This window comes from Mastacembelus armatus, chromosome 9 (assembly GCF_900324485.2).
Source record: "Mastacembelus armatus chromosome 9, fMasArm1.2, whole genome shotgun sequence".
Classification (NCBI taxonomy): domain Eukaryota; kingdom Metazoa; phylum Chordata; class Actinopteri; order Synbranchiformes; family Mastacembelidae; genus Mastacembelus; species Mastacembelus armatus.
Window position 1 is genome coordinate 12,043,182 of NC_046641.1, and position 17,391 is coordinate 12,060,572.

The 17,391-nt window shown below is 41.0% G+C and overlaps 2 protein-coding genes across 3 annotated transcripts; one reads left to right on the forward strand and one right to left on the reverse strand.

Annotated features, from left to right (window-relative positions):
- Positions 1-634: 634 nt before the first annotated feature.
- mtx3 (metaxin 3) lies at positions 635-7,153 on the reverse strand. Of its 2 annotated transcripts, XM_026322534.2 has the most exons (9): positions 7,059-7,153; positions 5,651-5,720; positions 5,292-5,368; positions 5,118-5,210; positions 4,847-5,029; positions 4,693-4,769; positions 3,043-3,200; positions 2,744-2,832; positions 635-2,586 (listed from the first exon to the last, which is right to left on the reverse strand). In XM_026322534.2, the coding sequence occupies exons 1-9, from the start codon at positions 7,137-7,139 to the stop codon at positions 2,491-2,493; spliced, it is 924 nt and encodes a 307-aa protein (XP_026178319.1). In that variant the 5' UTR covers positions 7,140-7,153; the 3' UTR covers positions 635-2,490. The 2 variants fall into 2 exon arrangements, with proteins under 2 accessions (XP_026178319.1, XP_026178321.1); XM_026322536.2 differs by lacking the exon at positions 2,744-2,832.
- A 2,466-nt stretch (positions 7,154-9,619) lies between these two features.
- Positions 9,620-17,167, forward strand: thbs4a (thrombospondin 4a). The gene is made up of 23 exons (XM_026321511.1): positions 9,620-9,844; positions 10,656-10,853; positions 11,003-11,250; positions 11,441-11,543; positions 11,775-11,866; positions 12,371-12,422; positions 12,530-12,732; positions 12,835-12,972; positions 13,098-13,178; positions 13,251-13,403; positions 13,539-13,643; positions 13,741-13,848; positions 13,923-14,082; positions 14,928-15,046; positions 15,122-15,174; positions 15,269-15,353; positions 15,446-15,542; positions 15,623-15,801; positions 15,921-15,969; positions 16,092-16,288; positions 16,372-16,544; positions 16,626-16,765; positions 16,842-17,167. Exons 1-23 carry the CDS (start codon positions 9,763-9,765, stop codon positions 16,889-16,891), a joined length of 2,865 nt encoding a protein of 954 aa, XP_026177296.1. The 5' UTR covers positions 9,620-9,762; the 3' UTR covers positions 16,892-17,167.
- Positions 17,168-17,391: the final 224 nt, after the last annotated feature.

The following is a 17,391-nucleotide window of genomic DNA, read 5'->3' on the forward strand; positions in this document are numbered from 1 at the left end:
ATTTGTATGATAGGTTGGACACTAAGGAGGGAGAGGTGGATTTGTACAGAGATATAATGAGAGGGACTCAAGTAGAACGGTGAGGTTACAGGGAGTAGAGGTGAAGAAGGTGGAGGATTTGAAGTACCTAGGGTCAATAGTCCAGAGCAACGGAGAGTCAGGTGTGATGTGTGACAAATGTCAGCTCATGTCAGCAATGAGTCTCTCATGTCAGCAAGAATGAAAGGAAAGGTGGACAAGACAGTGGTGAGAGCAGCCATGTTGTCTGGTTTAGAGACTGTGGCACTGAGAAAAAGACAGGAGGCAGAGCTGGAGGTAGCAGAGCTGAAGATGTTGAGGTTCTCTCTGGGAGTGAACCTCCCAGTATGATTAGTCACATTGTCTAAAGCCAAAACCTGACAAAGAGCTCTCTATCGCCTAACCACCTGACATCAAAACAACTTATTCAATCAAAGGGACTTTGATAACTTAACTGAGTTAAGTTAACCTTTGTGATTATTACTGGAAAAACATTAGATTATGAAACTCCACTAGAAAGGTCTGATCACTTAATCGTTTATTGATACATAGGACGATGTATCTGCTTGAAAAAGAAGTAAAAAAAAAACAACAAAAAAAAAAAACACAGCAGCCGTGGTTGGATGATCATATTTGTATTTCAGTAATATGAAGACAGTCTGTCAACAAATTATGAACAACTGCAACAGAAAAGACAAAGATAATTTTTAACTGTATCAAAATTATGAAGGACACTGTTAACATTTTGACACCAGCACTCATGAAGGCACACTGCACCCAAACAGTCCCCATAGGTGTATCTGTCGTCCAGCATTTTGTAACTGGCAGCACACACACACACACACACACACACACACCCACACACACACACACACACACACACACACACACACACACACACACACACACACACACACACACACACACACACACACACACACACACACACACACACACGTACGCACGCACACCTCAGAACATGGTGTTAAAGGGAATGTACCCATTATGTCTTTTTTTTTTTGGAAGTTGCAAAAGCCCAAGTAGCAACACCATTAATAACACTTTAAATCCATGACACAGGAGTAGCATGTTAAGTAATAAGTGGTAATGAGATACTGCGGAACATGACAGTAAAAAAAACTAAAACAAAACAGAGGCAACTTATTGCACGGTCCATTTTCTGTACTGGAAAAACACACGCCAGATCTGGTGTGTAATCTGATCAATCAAAATCCAGAAAAACATAAGGCAGTTAATGAGACATTCTTAAATGGGACATATACATCAGTTTAAACATGTTGACTGTGGAATAGGCACAATAAATGGTAATAAAAGGAAAAAAAGCGGTAAATGTTTGCAGAAAATGATGGCAACAACAGAAGAATAAATTTTCGATGACAAATTATCTCACAACAAAGAAGCAATAATAGAAAGACAATGATTTCTGATAGTCCTTAGGAAAATCCATACACATAAACATGAATAAATTAGTACAGTGCATAAGGCCTTTCAATTACCTCAGTGCATCTGGTAAAGATTGTGAACAAGCTGATCAGCCCTATTAGAGGAAACCACAAGTAAATTGCATTGATTATACTCATGAACCTATTTACAACTATACAAGCTATGCAAAGCAAAACAAAATCATTAACTGGCTATTCCTATAGTCATGACTGCATACATGCAGTAACACTAATTCCTGTGTTATTTATATTTACACAAGTTTTTACAGTGGATATTAGGGAGGGTGTGTGCTTAGAGGGGTACTGACAGATAATCCTCAAGATTTAAAAAGTAGAGTAACATAAGATACACTAGCAGTCAAAGGTTTGGACACACTTCACCATTGAACTGAATGAGAAAGTGTGTCCAAACCTTTGATTGGTACTGTAGATGAACAAATCTGACCACAAGATGCTCTAGACCCCCAATGTTCTACTTCATTGACCATGATTTTCTTTTTAACTCAGTAATTTCTAATTTCTGTGTGCGATGCAACACCGTCATGTGAGAACGGAACAATTTTAGCACACATATACAAAACAAAATAATTAACATTTTAAAAGAAAATGGACAAGTGGCCCACTCTGTGGTTAAACAGTGCAACTTATTTCCCTCGGTTGGACCTCTCGTTTGCTTTGGCTTTCTTTAAACTTTCCGTGTCTTTTCATTTAGCACCACTTCATAGCATTCCATCGTTCTCCACATACATGCGCTGAACCTTTTTAAGAACCTCATACATGCGCTTTTCCTTCCAGTTCAGATGGACATCTTTAAAAACTATCATTATCCTGCAGTGTAAAACTTTCCATTATAATTAAATTGTCATACTTCAGCTAATTAATATCCTATTTTCCATTCAACTTGTAGTGAAGTTTTATAACAATTTTTTGATTTCAGGAGCAGCACTTATCATCTACAGCGTCTTCCCCCTTGAGTCATAAGGCTGGATCTAGATTTAAGGGTCAGGGGTTAGGCAGGGGTGGAGCTCTTCTCATTGGCCAGACTGTGTTTGAGGTCTGGTCTGTGGGGTTTGTGCTGAGGGCTGCTGCGAAGGTTGTCATCCATCTACAGCAGTGGAGGCACAGGTTAGTTAGAGCACACATTCATAAGCAGAAAATAAAATAAATATTAAAGAGAGAGACCTTATATACTGCACAGTCTCTTGTACCTGCTAAATACAACCATAGACACATGAAAAAAGAGGAAGAGGAAGCAGAAGCACCTTTTCTATCAAGTTGGACTCTTTGTTTACAAGCTGAGTTAATTTTTGCAGGTTGGCATCCATTGTTTCCTGAACAAGAGGGGGAGGACCTGCAGAAGGTTGAAATGAGGAAACACCAACAGAAGAGAGAGGAGATTGCAGAGAATTAGTGCAATGAGAACAGTGGTTAGGACACTGAACATACCAAATAAAGCACATATAAATAGGAAACATGCAGTTTAACAAAGATGTGAGAAGAAGGATCATGCAGATGATGTTAGTTTAGTGAGTATTTTCAATGTGTGTGCAGGAAATCTTACAAGGGTGGTCCGAGCTGAAGTAAACTGTAAGGATGGTGTCACAGAAACGTGTTAGGTTATCCAGCTGTTTGAGGTGGCTTTGCAGTGGACTGCTGGGAAGACTGGCTTTGTAGAGTGGAGCCACAAAACCAAACACGAAAGCATCCAGACTGGTCGGCCTATAATTACAAAACACACATGTTAAAGAACAACAACATCTTATTACAGAGACTGGAGCATGTGATTGGTATCAGAGGAATAGCGTTAAAGTGGTTCCAATCCTATTTATCGGACAGATTCCAGTTTGTTCATGTCCATGATGAACCTTCCACACGAACAAAAGTTAGTTATGGAGTTCCACAAGGTTCTGTGCTAGGACCGATTCTGTTCACCCTGTACATGCTTCCTTTAGGATATATCATTAGGAAGCACTCTATTAATTACCACTGCTATGCGGATGACACTCAGTTATATCTATCTATTAAACCTGTTAACACAAACCAGTTAACCAGACTTCAAGCCTGTCTAACTGACATAAAGGCTTGGATGACCAGTAACTTTTTACTTTTAAACTCGGAGAAAACAGAAGTCATTATATTTGGGCCTAAAAATCTCAGAAATAACTTTTCTAAAATTATAGCTACTCTAGATGGCATAGCCCTGGCCTCCAGCACTACTGTAAAAAACCTTGGAGTTATTTTTGACCAGGACATGTCCTTTAACTCACACATAAAACAAATTTCTAGAACTGCATTCTTTCACCTGCACAACATTTCCAAAATTAGGAACATCCTGTCTCAAAATGATGCAGAAAAAGCCTCCAATTAATCCAGAATGCCACAGCCAGAGTCCTGACAGGAACTAGCAAGAGACATCATATTTCTCCTATATTGGCTTCTCTTCATTGGCTCCCTGTAAAATATAGAATAGAATTTAAAATCCTTCTTCTCACATACAAATCCCTTCATAATCAAGCTCCTTCATACCTTAAAAACCTCATAGTACCATATTATCCCAATAGACCACTTCGCTCTCAGAGTGCAGGCCTACTTGTGGTTCCCAGAGTTCTCAAAAGCAGAATGGGAGGCAGAGCCTTTAGCTATCAAGCTCCTCTCCTGTGGAACCAGCTCTCAGCCTGGGTTCAGGAGGCAGACACTCTCTGTACTTTTAAGGCTAGACTTAAAACCTTCCTCTTTGACAAAGCATATAGTTAGGGCTGGCTTCAGGCAACCCTGAACCATCCCTTAGTTAGTTATGCTGCTATAGGCCTAGACTGCCCGAGGACCATCGGTGCACTGAGCTCCCCTACCCTAACCCCCCCCCTCTTCTCTCCCACCTCATGTATATTCCACCATTGAATGTTACTAACCTTGTGCTCTCTCTCTACCCTAGTTTGTGCTCTCTCCCTCCCTCTCTCTCTCTCTCTCTCTCTCTGTACCTTCTGCAGGTGTCCCTGGTCCTGGAGCTGTTTATCGCTGATGTGCAGTTACTGCACAGCATTTTCTAGATCTGATTTCTGCTACAAGTATATATCAAACACATTTCAGAAGACCTGCTCCTCCACAGACTAATATGATGATCAACTGCACAACATGACATGAACCTTCCTACTTTAAGATAAATCTTACTCTAATTTAAGTCATTAAACATTAAAAAAAAACAAAAACTCACAAGTTCCCAAAGAAGTAGTTTGCTGATCCCAGTCTGTAGGAGAGGAGATTCAGGCACTCTTTAGCGTCACTGTAGATCTGAGAGAGACAGATTTACAGAGAGAGATTTGCAGATACAGTCACACAGATTTGACATATGACAGATCAGTATTTACCTTTCCTTCCACCTCGCTGATTCTGTGTAATGGCGCCTCTCCTTTTGTTAGAAGGATGCGGGAGAGGGCGGTGTTGGCATGGCGACTGGGGACAAAAAAGTTAAGGGGGAACGGTGAATGTGAAGCAAACCATGGCCGTGTCAGGTTGGCGTAGTTTTCTGCATCCACCCAGAAAGTGTGCAACTGTGAGACACAAAACATCACCCTAAACATTGAAAGTACTCAGAGATTAGCGTTTGTCAGGGTACAAGCAGAAGAGAGATGGTGTTACCAGAGCTGGTCGCAGTTTCTCTTCAAGGAGAGCGATGTAGGCCATGGTGTCTGCTCCTTGTCTGGCTGTCAGCTCATGGTCTGCATTAAACCTCTGAAAAAACAAACAAAAATATCACAGTAGCTCCACCAATTCAGCTAAACAGGTTTGAGCAGCCCCGGCATCTATTCTTACCTGTTTCCTCAGGAAACTGAGAATGTGCGTTGGTTCTTGAACTGCAGAGTCTGCACATAGCAACTCTGGGACTGTCGCTGCAGGTTGAACAACAGGGACAACAGTTTAAGTTATTTAACAGTAGTGTAGCATCTGGATTAACATGTTTTTAAGGTCTTGTAAAGTACAACAATTTGTGTACCTACAACATATATCCATTCACTCCTTTTTGGAATCCCATCAGATGCATAAAACCCAAGCATTATGTGTCTTTGTATCAGAGTATTTGAGTTTATTAGTTGTCATATGATTTTAAACACACATACTACACACGTGGTGTCCTCACCACAATGATAGGTAGTTCTGGTTTTTGAACCCACCTGTTAGAGTTTTCCACGTCCAGTCTATAGGGGAAACTGTGACTTTTGCCCCTGAAAACTTGGCATATGCCTGAAAGCAAACCCAGACTTAAATCAGGATGTTATATTCAGTCAAAGAATGCATGCTGACGCACTGAAGCAGGGTATCAAAACAATAAGCTGAAAAATAAAACAAACCACCAAAAGAACCACAAATGGATGGATAATTAAATCACTTAAAGGCAGGACTAAAGTATATTATCAATTATTAATCACATAATCACAAGGTGACATTTTCAAATGTATGTTGTTCAATACCAAAAGATGTTCAGTTTATAATTGTATAAACTGAACACATAGGAAACTAAACCAGAAAATAACATGGGATTACATTTTGTCTTCCCCTTATGTAGACAAAATAAAATATGATTTAATTTTCTACTTTCATTGTGCCCTGACAAACTCTGACATATACCGTATTTTCCAGAATATAAGCCGCACCGAAATATTAGTCGCTTTTAGCAAAAACGGCCTTGGGTGGGGACAAGGAGAAGATGAAGCGGCGTCTCCTCCTCCTCTCTCGGGTTGTCAGAATGACGACACTCAGGCCAGACTTTGTTCTAGCTGCAGACTTTATCACCTGCAGCTGCAGTATAGGTCTTTCTTTTTCACGTGTGTTTCACTAGGAGTTATAGGTTAGTGTGAACATGAGCGATTTTACTTTTTCAGGGGTACAATATTATCTTCAATTGAGTCCACAGTGCCATCTAATGCTAGTGACTAGTAAACAAATATAAGTTGCAAGACAAGGCGGAGGAGTAAAAATAAAAGAACGTGCGACCTATAGTCCAGAAAATACGGTGTTTGAAAAGCTTCAATAAACCAGCACAAAGCAAAGTTACCAAACTAAACCAGCACAAAGCCTGACAAAGTCTTTAGTCACCAAATAAATATTTGGTCAGAAAACGAGTCCCCATGTGGCAGGAGTCGTAACTGCAAGAAGTCACAGAGACAGCAACACGAAAAACACTCAGCTCAGTATTTATTTTCTGAGAAGATTATTTTCTGATAGTCACATATCAAAAAAGTGAAGGGGGCAAACTAGAGACATAAAAACCGGACCCCCCTGCACTGACCTTGAAGGGACCGATCTGTGTTTGCAACGAGCGGCCAAGCACACACACCAAAAACACAGCATGCAGGCAGCCCAGCTGTTTGCTCCAGCACCAAACACCACATTCAACCTGAAACATGACTTTTCTGTCTCTGTCCTGCACAGCTCGCAAACAGCAGCAGGTGAGTTAGCACGACGCTAACCTGGCGTGCACCAGACAAGACGCATAAAAAAGCCTGAGAGGGTAAAAATCATCCGTCTGAAAAGTAGGACTGAATGCAATGACCGTATTTTATAAACATGAGCCAACGTTACCAGAACTATCAGGGACTCCGTGTGCACAGAGGGCAAACCCCAGCCTCCTCCCCAGCATCTCAGCTCCATGGCCACCGCCATGTTTGACACACAGGCGGGGAAGAGGCGAGGCGGTAGTGACGTCACAGATGCGTGCCACACGAGAGCGTGCACAGGTGCAGACAAACCAAGTGAGAAAACAACAATAAAGGTGAAATACGTCCAAACCTTGTTATAATGACTTAGTCCAATAAAATCTAATCAGCAGTTTGTCAATTAGGATCATAAAAGTGGTAAATAATGTTGAAGCACAGTGACGCACCACTTTATTAGAGGGGACACCAAAAAAGTAATATGAATCAATTTCCTAACATATAAAAACATTCATGAGAGGTCCTTGAATTTTTGTAAAAAACCTGAAATGCGAACATCTCCAAGTTTGTGACAGCTGGTCTGGGGAAGATCATGTGATTTGACCGACGTCTCCAGAGCAGCTAGTAAAGGACTTTGAGTAAAACTACCATTACAACTGCCTGTTCCAAGGTCAACAATGATCTCTTGGTTTTTAAATGAATTATTTTTTGGGGGAAACTTAGCTCCTGATTGCGAACTATTCAGGATCAACTATTTGAAATTGTCCAGATATGGAAGATAGAAATCTGACGTACTGATTCAATAATACAGTTTGTCCATAAAGTCTCTTTACAATTTAAAAAATATATTACAAAAGCAACTGATGAGATATCTTAATCAGATTTGTTCTATGTACTCAGTGGTTATCAAAGTTCTTTCTATGGGGTTATGTTAAAGATACCGTGTATCGAACAAAGATACGGGACATCACTGATCTAAAGCAAAAGATCACTGATGCCATTGTCACCATTGATGAGGCTATGCTACAGTGAACGTGGCAAGAAATCGAGTACCGTCTTGGTGTGCTTCACCATGCTTCAATATGCTTCATCTATATTGGTGCCCATATAGAGGTTTATTAAATAAGGGAAAAAACTTCAACATCTACTCCTCATTTTGTAATAATTACCACATATTTGTCTGTTTATTTGCTTTTGTAATATTTTGTTTAAATTGGTAAGAGACTTTATGGACACCCTGTAATAAAAGTTGTCAAAAATCACAAATATACCTCAGACAAAGCCTCTGTTTGGATCATAAAAACAAGATACTTTACAGATAAACAAGATGCCTTTTAGATAAGTAGTGTCAACCTGTCTCTTGATATATTACTATTAAATATTAGCAGTTAATTCCTGATTTCTCTCTTACTTGTTTCATACCTTCATAGTTATTACTAGGTAAATGTGAACATGTTGTAAGATGTTGCCAAAAAAACAAAGGCTTAATGAATTATGTTTTATTTACAAGTAATAAATAAGTGTCTTTCATCAGCATTAACCCAGTCACATGGTTGTTTAGAGAGGTGATATGTAGTGTATTGGGTCACATTAGCTATATCATGATCAAGAAGTAATATGACTTAATAGTTTTTTTATGCATGCTAGTTTCAGACATTTTCACCAAGCAGAAACTGGCAACACATGCTTGAAACCAACATAGATGTGACTGGTCTCCTTATAGCAGCAATAGAATAAATCACCATTTTATGTTTTGATTTCCATGTTAAATGGTAATTTTCCTCTCTGTTGCATTTTACCTTTATTCTGCAACAATCGCATGTCCCAGGGCTAATACTCCCACTGTTTAAGGCTGCCAAGCTTTTGGTCAGAGGTCAGACTGCCAGACACAGTTGGCTGTACGGTGATAATGCACTTAGGCATGGTAAATGTTTGTGTTTGGCTCGGACCAGCGGTTGAGATGTTGAAATGTACTTTACGTTAGTAGAGAAACTTTTAAAACAATTACCAGACATCTGTCATGAAATGTTTCCAGGGTAAAAACTGTGCCAGGCCGACTCCTCTGTGTCCTTCCTTTCCCACAGTCTCCAACAGATGGAATTTAGAAAAGGTTTGCAGAGGCATCGAGGCATGTTCGTTTAAATTAAAATTAAAAACAGCTGGAATTCAGTTTGCAGTTCATCTGGATTATTGAAGAGGAGCTAGAAAAAAAAATCACATCTATGACATAGGCTATTTGTAAAAAACTGCTGCCAGCTGGAATCAGGTTTTCCTCCCCTGAGACCCTGGCACAGTCCATTTCAGACTTTTCTTAGAGTTGGCTGACTGTACCCTATACATCCTGATTTAGAGAGCTTTGTATGTTATTATATCACAAAACACAAAGGATAAATATGAATATGGTTATAAATACATAAAAGCAGCTCATGTTTAACTGATACACTTAATAATATCTCTGACAGCCATTTTTAGAATATAATGTTATGTGTAATATTTGTTTATGTTAAATGTTTCAGCTGTTTACTGTTTCTAGCTTGCATTGGTGTCAGTTTAGCTTTTGGCCAATATACTGTACAACTTATTATTTAATGAGACAATATCAGCAATGGGAGACTCCCACAGACCATTAAAATGTCCCTGCACTGTGCCACTTTCGCAACAGTAGCATACAAGGACACTCCCCTTTGCTTTAAAAGCTGTGCCTGTGACCACAAATCCACCTCACCTCTGCTGAGACTTTGACTCCTGAACTGAACTTGTTCATCTTTCTGCAGGAGATTATCCTGATCCACAGGAGGAAACTTAGATCTTTCTTCAGGAATAAATCTTCTTTTGAGGTGTTTCCCCCTCTGATGATGGGTATGTGTGCCAGAGTAGCAGCGCTGTCTCTGGTGCTGCAGCAGCTGGTGCTAACTGTCACAGCTCAAGGCTCTGGTAAGTACTGGATCTTCACCATCTATTCCTATGTGGAAAATAGGATATACAGTATGTTTCTGTGTGCTGGACATGTTGAACCTATCCCTGTTTTAGTGACCGTGTTTTCCATTTCCACATTTCTGACAATGTGTTGTTCAGTCTTACAATCTCTAATATGCAGCAACTTGCAAATAACAAGAGCAGTTCTGTTCATTTGCTTGACATGAAGTTGGCTTTTCTCATCACAGGCCAGTGTCAGATGATAAAACACTAATTTCCTTCCCAGAAAGTGCAATGTGCAAAACTTTGATTCACCTGGAATCCACATCACAACTTTTTTCCATACAATTTTCTGTCACTTCTGTATTATATCTTGAATTCAGCTCAGGGCTATGTGCACGTGTGCGTGTGTATATGTGCGTGAGTCTGTGTATGTGAGTGTGAGGCAGCAAGTGTGTTGCAGTGGAAAAAGTTTACTGCTGCTCCTTTCTTCAGTGCCAGTCTACCACTCCATAAAACACAGCGGGGTACAAACACAAGTGTGCATTCAGACACACTGTCACACATAATAAAGTGTCATAGCTCACTGACTCAGCAATAGCAATCCACACTGCACTGCAAGAAAAAACTCTCCACTAATATTGACAAAAAAAGAAAGTCAGCACAGCTATAGTGTAGCTGCTGGAGTGCTTTCAGCTCGTACATATTTCCTGAACTCCTTGCACACTGACTGTTTTCAACTTTGCCTTTATGTTAACTCTTTGTCACAGTTAATGTATAGTAGCTACAGCAGTGTAATGCAGGTGTTTAACAGTCCTCTCTTGTTTAGTCTTTGACTTCCTGAAGTCTCCCGACTGCCTGCCAGATTTGCTTCAAGGACGACTGAAAGAGAATGGACGAGATGAGGCTTTCCTCCTTTCTTCCTTCAGGCTTCTGAAGCAGGTCCCCACCTCTCTCTTCAGTGTCATCAACCCCAAAGACAACACCAAGTACCTGGAGCTCAGTGTGCAGGCCAAATTAAGCAAGAGTGAGTTATAATGCTGAAATATATACCAGAGCCTGTGACAACGAGAGAGACTATCTGTTTTAGCTCGAGTTCTGCTGCCTTTCTCGTTCTCTCGCCCCACAGTCTGTTTCCTCTCCCCTCCTCTCTTTCATTTGTTCATCCCTCTCTAGTGACCCTTCGTTACCAGAAGACTGATGGAAGATTTAGCACAACCAGTTTCAACCACGCGCCTCTGGCAGATGGACAGGATCACCATGTGTTGATTCACGCCAGCGGCCTCCAGCATGGCCCACCTCGACTCTACATCTATGTAGACTGCAGTCTGGTTCACACTTTGGATGATCTGCCAGCTGCATTTGGGTCACTCCCAGTTGGTCCCAACAAGGTGGCACTTAGGACACTGCAGTTAAGTGGACAGGTGAGGAAAAGGTTTAAAGTAATTATACATTATGCTGAAGATATACTGTATGCTGCATAAAACACTTTTTAGCAAACCTAAACAATATAGAATGGGTAAATACATCTGAATAATACATCTAAATATTTAAACATATGCTAAATGAGTTTCATGTTGTTTGGCTTCTTTCTCTCCTCTTTTCCATTATAAGGATAAATTAACAGACCTGAAGCTGGTGACTGAGGACACTGTAGAAAATGTGGCCACTTTGCAGGGATGTAACATGGATCAGGGTGAACCTCTGCACCTACTGGGTGAGAACAGATTGCATCTGACTGTCTGACATCACTTGACACATACATTTTAACCTAAACCTTGTAGATTAGGGAGTTTTTTAAAGTTAACATGTCTGATAACTTGGTAGAAATCTCTTCACCAGCTTTAAACACTTTTATATTACATTTTGGGTTACAGATGTAAATTATATTTTATGTTCACAATTGCTGTATCCAATTCTATGATTCCGATTTGTGAAATCCTTTCAGGTATCCAGGAAGCCAGGGTGGTACATGACCAGGCCACCATCCTGGAGCTGAAGAGAATGCTAAGTGAGATGAGGGAGCTGCTCCTCAAGCAGGTCATTTCCCAGCTCCCTGTGCACAAAGACAAATATTTGATTTACAACCATTTGGAATTTCCTTTTATCCAGAGTGAGATTGTTTTTGCAAGAAAATCGGCTATTGGTTTTGGAAAGTGAGAATCCAGACTGAGGAGCTGCTGGTTTTTCTGGAGGTCTCTTGTTTCAAGGCTTTATGTAACCTCAGCGACAGACAGTTGGCGTAAAAGTAAAAATTGGACCTTCCCCTCAGCAGCAGATAGAAGTGGATGATTTTAGATGATCATTTACAGCAGAGTATTTGTTAGGAGACACAGCATCAAACAGGAAGCCTGAGGCAATAAACTTATCTTTAATGTAAGGAAACAGATCACTGGAGCTTACCTTAGCAGACACACTGTTTTATAGCTTTTCAAAACTTTTTAGTCCCACTCAGATTGTCTGAAGTTATGGAAAGACAAAATTCCGGTTTGCCTCTGTTTATATAAGATTCAAGATGATAACAGTTGTTTCTTTCTGGTTAAGATAAAAGAGACAAATTTTCTGAGGAATACCATTGCAGAGTGTCTTGCCTGTGGTAAGCAGTACAAAATCTTTTTTTTTTTTTTTTTTTTTTATATTTGAACACTACTAGCAATGTGACATTTTAACAAGGTGCTTTCATATCAATCCATGTGCCCACAGGTCTTGTGGGCAATCCAACCAATTCAGGTGCAGGTGCAGATCCAGGGCAGTATGTCCTGCAGCCTGCAACTCTGACTCAGTGCTCACCTGGGACCTGTTTCAGACAGCACATGTGCATCCCGTCAGAATCAGGGGGTTTCCAATGTGCCCCTTGTCCTGATGGCTACACAGGAGATGGGGTGAACTGTGATGACGTAGATGAGGTATGGTTTACAGCTTTCTAGGTATTCATATGTTTCCGAGTGACCACAAAGAAATAGTAGAACTACTTACCAAGTGGCCATCATCTGTCTTATGTGTTTTAGTGCCAGTTTAACCCATGCTTCCCTGGTGTCGAATGTGTGAACACTGCTCCTGGTTTTCGCTGTGGGAAATGCCCTCTGGGATACACTGGACCTGAAATAACTGGAGTGGGAGTGTCCTATGCCAAGTCACAGAAACAAGTATAATAATTATATATACATATATATAATGTATATATATATACATTACAATTAAAACATGTTTGTTTTGATTTACCTATTGATTATTACAGAGTATAAATCAATATATATACTGTTCCTCCCAGGTGTGTGAGGATATAGATGAGTGTCTGAAACTGCCTGAGGATGGAGGTTGCACCGCTAACTCCCACTGCTACAACACAATGGTATGACCCCTGGCACTGGTGCTCTCCTGTAGCAGAGCACATTGGTTTCTGACTCTGTGCTGTCCTCACCAGGGCTCCTTCCGCTGCGGAGAGTGTAAAACTGGCTTCACAGGTGACCAAGTGACAGGCTGCCACGGTACCAGGCTGTGCCCTAACGGTCAACCAAACTCCTGTCACACCAACGCTGAATGCATCGTGGAGCGAGATGGCAGCATTAGCTGTGTGGTGAGAATTCACATCCAGAAAAATACTGATGTCTTAAATCATGAAGGTGGATATTTATATTATTTTGTTTGTTCTACATTAAATCATGTATAGAAAATGTGTTCTTCCCTTTTCTCTGTTTTGTATGTGTGTTAGTGCGGTATTGGTTGGGCAGGTAATGGCTATGTGTGTGGAAAAGACACAGATATTGATGCATATCCTGACGATAATCTCCAGTGCTCAGACAGCAATTGTAAGAAGGTACCCTTTCTTTCTTCATCCCCTATTCTCTCTTGCATTTGATTCACTCTGGTATTAAAAAATGAATGCTGTGTGTGTTTTCCTGTGTTGTTTCCAGGACAACTGTGTGTCTGTGCCAAACTCTGGCCAAGAGGATGCAGACAGGGACGGGATCGGTGACGCCTGTGATGAGGATGCAGACAGTGACGGCATTGTTAACACAGATGTAGGTGGTCAGGAAGAAATAAACATACAAAGAAATGTAAGTCTCTCACTAAGCCCATGCTCTTTCTGTCCCAGGACAACTGCTGGGTCGTTCCTAATGTGGACCAGAGGAACAGCGATAAGGATCTTCATGGCGACGCATGTGACAACTGCAGAACAGTATACAATCCCTCACAGGGAGACACAGACCAGGATGGGCTGGGAGATGAATGTGATGATGATATTGATGGAGATGGTAAGTGTGTTCTGGACATTTCCTGCTTTTACAGCATCAATTAGACATAAGTTTAGGAACACATTGTAAAACCAAATGGCTGATCACATCCCAAAAAAGAATAGGATGTACTACAGCTCCGAAGGGTATTCAAAACGCTGCCTGTCTGTGTGACTGTGCAGATGGAAAATGCCTTTACAGTCTTGTTTGGAAGATGCAGACAGCGGCAGTTTTCTATCTTTCATTGGACTGGCAGTGTTTTATCTGTGCACAACATCCTTTTTTTCTTTGCCTGTCTGTTTTCAATTCACATCCTGTACCAGTTAGATCATTGGCTTTTTGGGAAACAAGCGAGGAGTCATTAAAAAAAAAAAACCTTTAAAACCCCAGTAGAAAACTGTTAAATATTAAAGAGTTCCAACTAACATACTTTGCTCGATTGCCCTTTTCAAACACCTCTCATTTGTTCCACTGGAAAGAGTTTTAACTTCTTTACTTTGTGTGTTCCCGTATTTTTACCTTCATACACTTACGCATGTTGCATGTTTTTACTTTTTTGGCGACCACTGTTCATTCATTGTGGTGGGGCTTCATCCTCTTGATCATTTGGTTATGTCTTTAAGGCTGGATTGCTAAGCTCTTGGTCATGTCTGTCTCCTCTCTCAAAGCATTTTTCCATGGTAAACCTTCGCCAGGCACTGAAGGCCACTGGAAACTATTTCACCTTCATCTTAAACAAACACTGCCATCTGGTGATGCATTTGACACTCTCTGTCTTTAGAGTGCTACCTGTCATTCTTTATTTACCTGTCAACACTTTCACACCAGAATCAGAAATGAAAGTACTGGGGTATTTATGTTATTAGGGTTGAAGAATATTCTTGACAACTGCCAGCACGTCCCCAACCCAGACCAGAGTGACAGAGACAATGATGGGGTGGGAGATGCCTGTGACAGCTGTCCTGATATGGCCAATCCTAAACAGGTAACAAGTCAAGCAACAACCTGGTAAAGATCCGTTTGCCACTCGTTTAACTCTGTTTGTTTTGTTTACGTGTAGTCTGACTCAGATGATGACCTTATAGGAGACAGCTGTGATGACAACATAGACAGGTAGTGCCCACTGTCACATCCTGTCATATAAATGTATATAAGGATGTATAAAGTTTAGCCATTTGTTTTACTTTGCCTCCATCGTCTTTGTCAGTGATGGTGACGGCCACCAGAACACGAAGGACAACTGTCCCACAATAATCAACTCGTCTCAGCTGGACACTGACAAGGATGGAATGGTTTGTAAGCTTTTCTAAAGCTCTTTCTTCATCCTGCATTATATTTGATCAGTTCATGGATCTGTGTTTACTCAAACTGCCTATTTTTGTAGGGAGATGAATGTGACGATGATGACGATAATGACGGTATACTGGACGAAAAGGACAACTGCAGACTTGTTGCCAACACGGATCAAAGGGACTCTGATAGTTAGTGTCACTTGCTGTTTGTGTCTGGGTGTGTGTATGTGCAGAATGTGTGGTTCCTTAACTGTGTCTCTTCTTTTCAGATGACAAAGTTGGAGATGCTTGTGAAGGAGACTTTGACAAAGACAGTGTCATTGATGTAATTGACCACTGCCCAGAGAACGCTGAAATCACCATGACTGACTTCAGAGCCTACCAGACCGTAGTGCTGGACCCAGAGGGGGACGCTCAGATCGACCCCAACTGGGTGGTCCTCAACCAAGTAAACAATGGCCACTGTTCAACCTGTTTTCTAAGCTAGTCTTTGTTTCAGAACCATCTGTAGTGCAACAAGTTTTCTCATGGAGCCTGCAAAAAAACTGAATTCTTTTGTTCTGACAGGGCATGGAGATAGTCCAGACCATGAACTCTGATCCTGGCCTCGCTGTAGGTAAATACAGAATACTTTCATACTGTCAAATCCCCATCTGTTATATTTTTAGAGATTATTTCTTGTTTACTTCAGTGTGTCCCTCTCCCAGTAAGGGCCGTTGTTTGTTTCTTTGTTCACAGGCTACAAAGCGTTCAGTGGGGTTGACTTTGAGGGAACATTTCATGTGAATACTGTGACAGATGATGACTATGCTGGCTTCATCTTTGGCTACCAGGACTCGTCCTCCTTCTATGTGGTCATGTGGAAACAGACAGAGCAAACCTATTGGCAGGCTGCACCCTTCAGGGCTGTTGCTGAGCCAGGAATACAACTCAAGGTCTCAGGGACAAGTGTTTGCTGTCGTTATCATTTGTCAGTATCAGTTTTTCCCTCTTATCTAATGTGGTTCTGTATCACCAGGTGGTTAAGTCTAATACTGGCCCCGGTGAGCATCTGAGGAATGCTCTGTGGCACACAGGAGACACAACTAATCAGGTCCGTCTCCTGTGGAAAGACCCCAGGAACGTTGGCTGGAAGGACAAAGTCTCCTACCGTTGGTTCCTTCAGCACAGACCACAGATTGGATACATCAGGTACAGACACACACTATCACATAGCGGCACACACTCAGCTGAGTGAACTGACTAACAAGTTTCAACTTATGCATGAACCAGGGTTCGCTTTTTTGAGGGACCAAAACTTGTGGCGGACACAGGAGTGGTAATTGACACCAGTATGAGAGGTGGGAGACTGGGGGTGTTCTGCTTCTCTCAGGAAAATATCATCTGGTCCAATCTGAAGTACCGCTGCAACGGTGAGTTAAAGACAGGTCAATGAACCACATAAGAGGGACGTATGCTTATGAGTCTTTTTCTTTCTCGTCTCCGCAGACACTATTCCTGTTGACTACCAGGATCTCAATGCCCAGAACGCACAGTAAAGCCAGAGGAGGGGAGTAATCCAAGAAGGAAGCAACTTAAGCCCTGCTGACACTCATGGCTAAAAGGAGCAGAGCTGCACTGAGTTAGGACAGATAAATCAATGTTTAATTCATTAACTGAAGCCTGTATATCCTTGTACAAATCAACAACAGGTTCTGTGTATCCATCTATGCTATCATGTTCCATTTTATCAGCATTTTATGAGCATTTTTAAGATAACTTGATACTGTTTTAGATATATTTTAAGTACAATAAAATCCTGAGCATTTCATAAAAGCAAAGCAGGGTTTATGTCATTTTTATGAGATCATTTGTCTGAATGTAGGACTACACTGATAAATAAAGCATGGCACATGGCATTCATTCCATGTTTTATTGAAACAATGTGATTATTGTAAAACAGCATGGAACGCACATTTTAAATACTACTTGGTCCAAAAAGTATTCCTGCATGGTATCTGTATCAGGGTGGGTCCCGCTGTCCGGTCCGCTGTGATTT

Coding starts and splice junctions, on each gene's coding strand:
- mtx3 (XM_026322534.2), bottom strand. CDS start 7,139: ATGGCGGTGGCCATGGAGCTGAGATGCTGGGGAGGAGGCTGGGGTTTG. Junction 3,201..4,692: donor AACTACTTCTTTGGGAACTT/GTGAGTTTTTGT, acceptor TTGTAATTATAG/GCCGACCAGTCTGGATGCTT. Junction 2,587..2,743: donor AGTCCAACTTGATAGAAAAG/GTGCTTCTGCTT, acceptor CCACTGCTGTAG/ATGGATGACAACCTTCGCAG.
- thbs4a (XM_026321511.1), top strand. CDS start 9,763: ATGATGGGTATGTGTGCCAGAGTAGCAGCGCTGTCTCTGGTGCTGCAG. Junction 15,354..15,445: donor ACACTGACAAGGATGGAATG/GTTTGTAAGCTT, acceptor CTATTTTTGTAG/GGAGATGAATGTGACGATGA. Junction 16,545..16,625: donor CCACAGATTGGATACATCAG/GTACAGACACAC, acceptor TGCATGAACCAG/GGTTCGCTTTTTTGAGGGAC.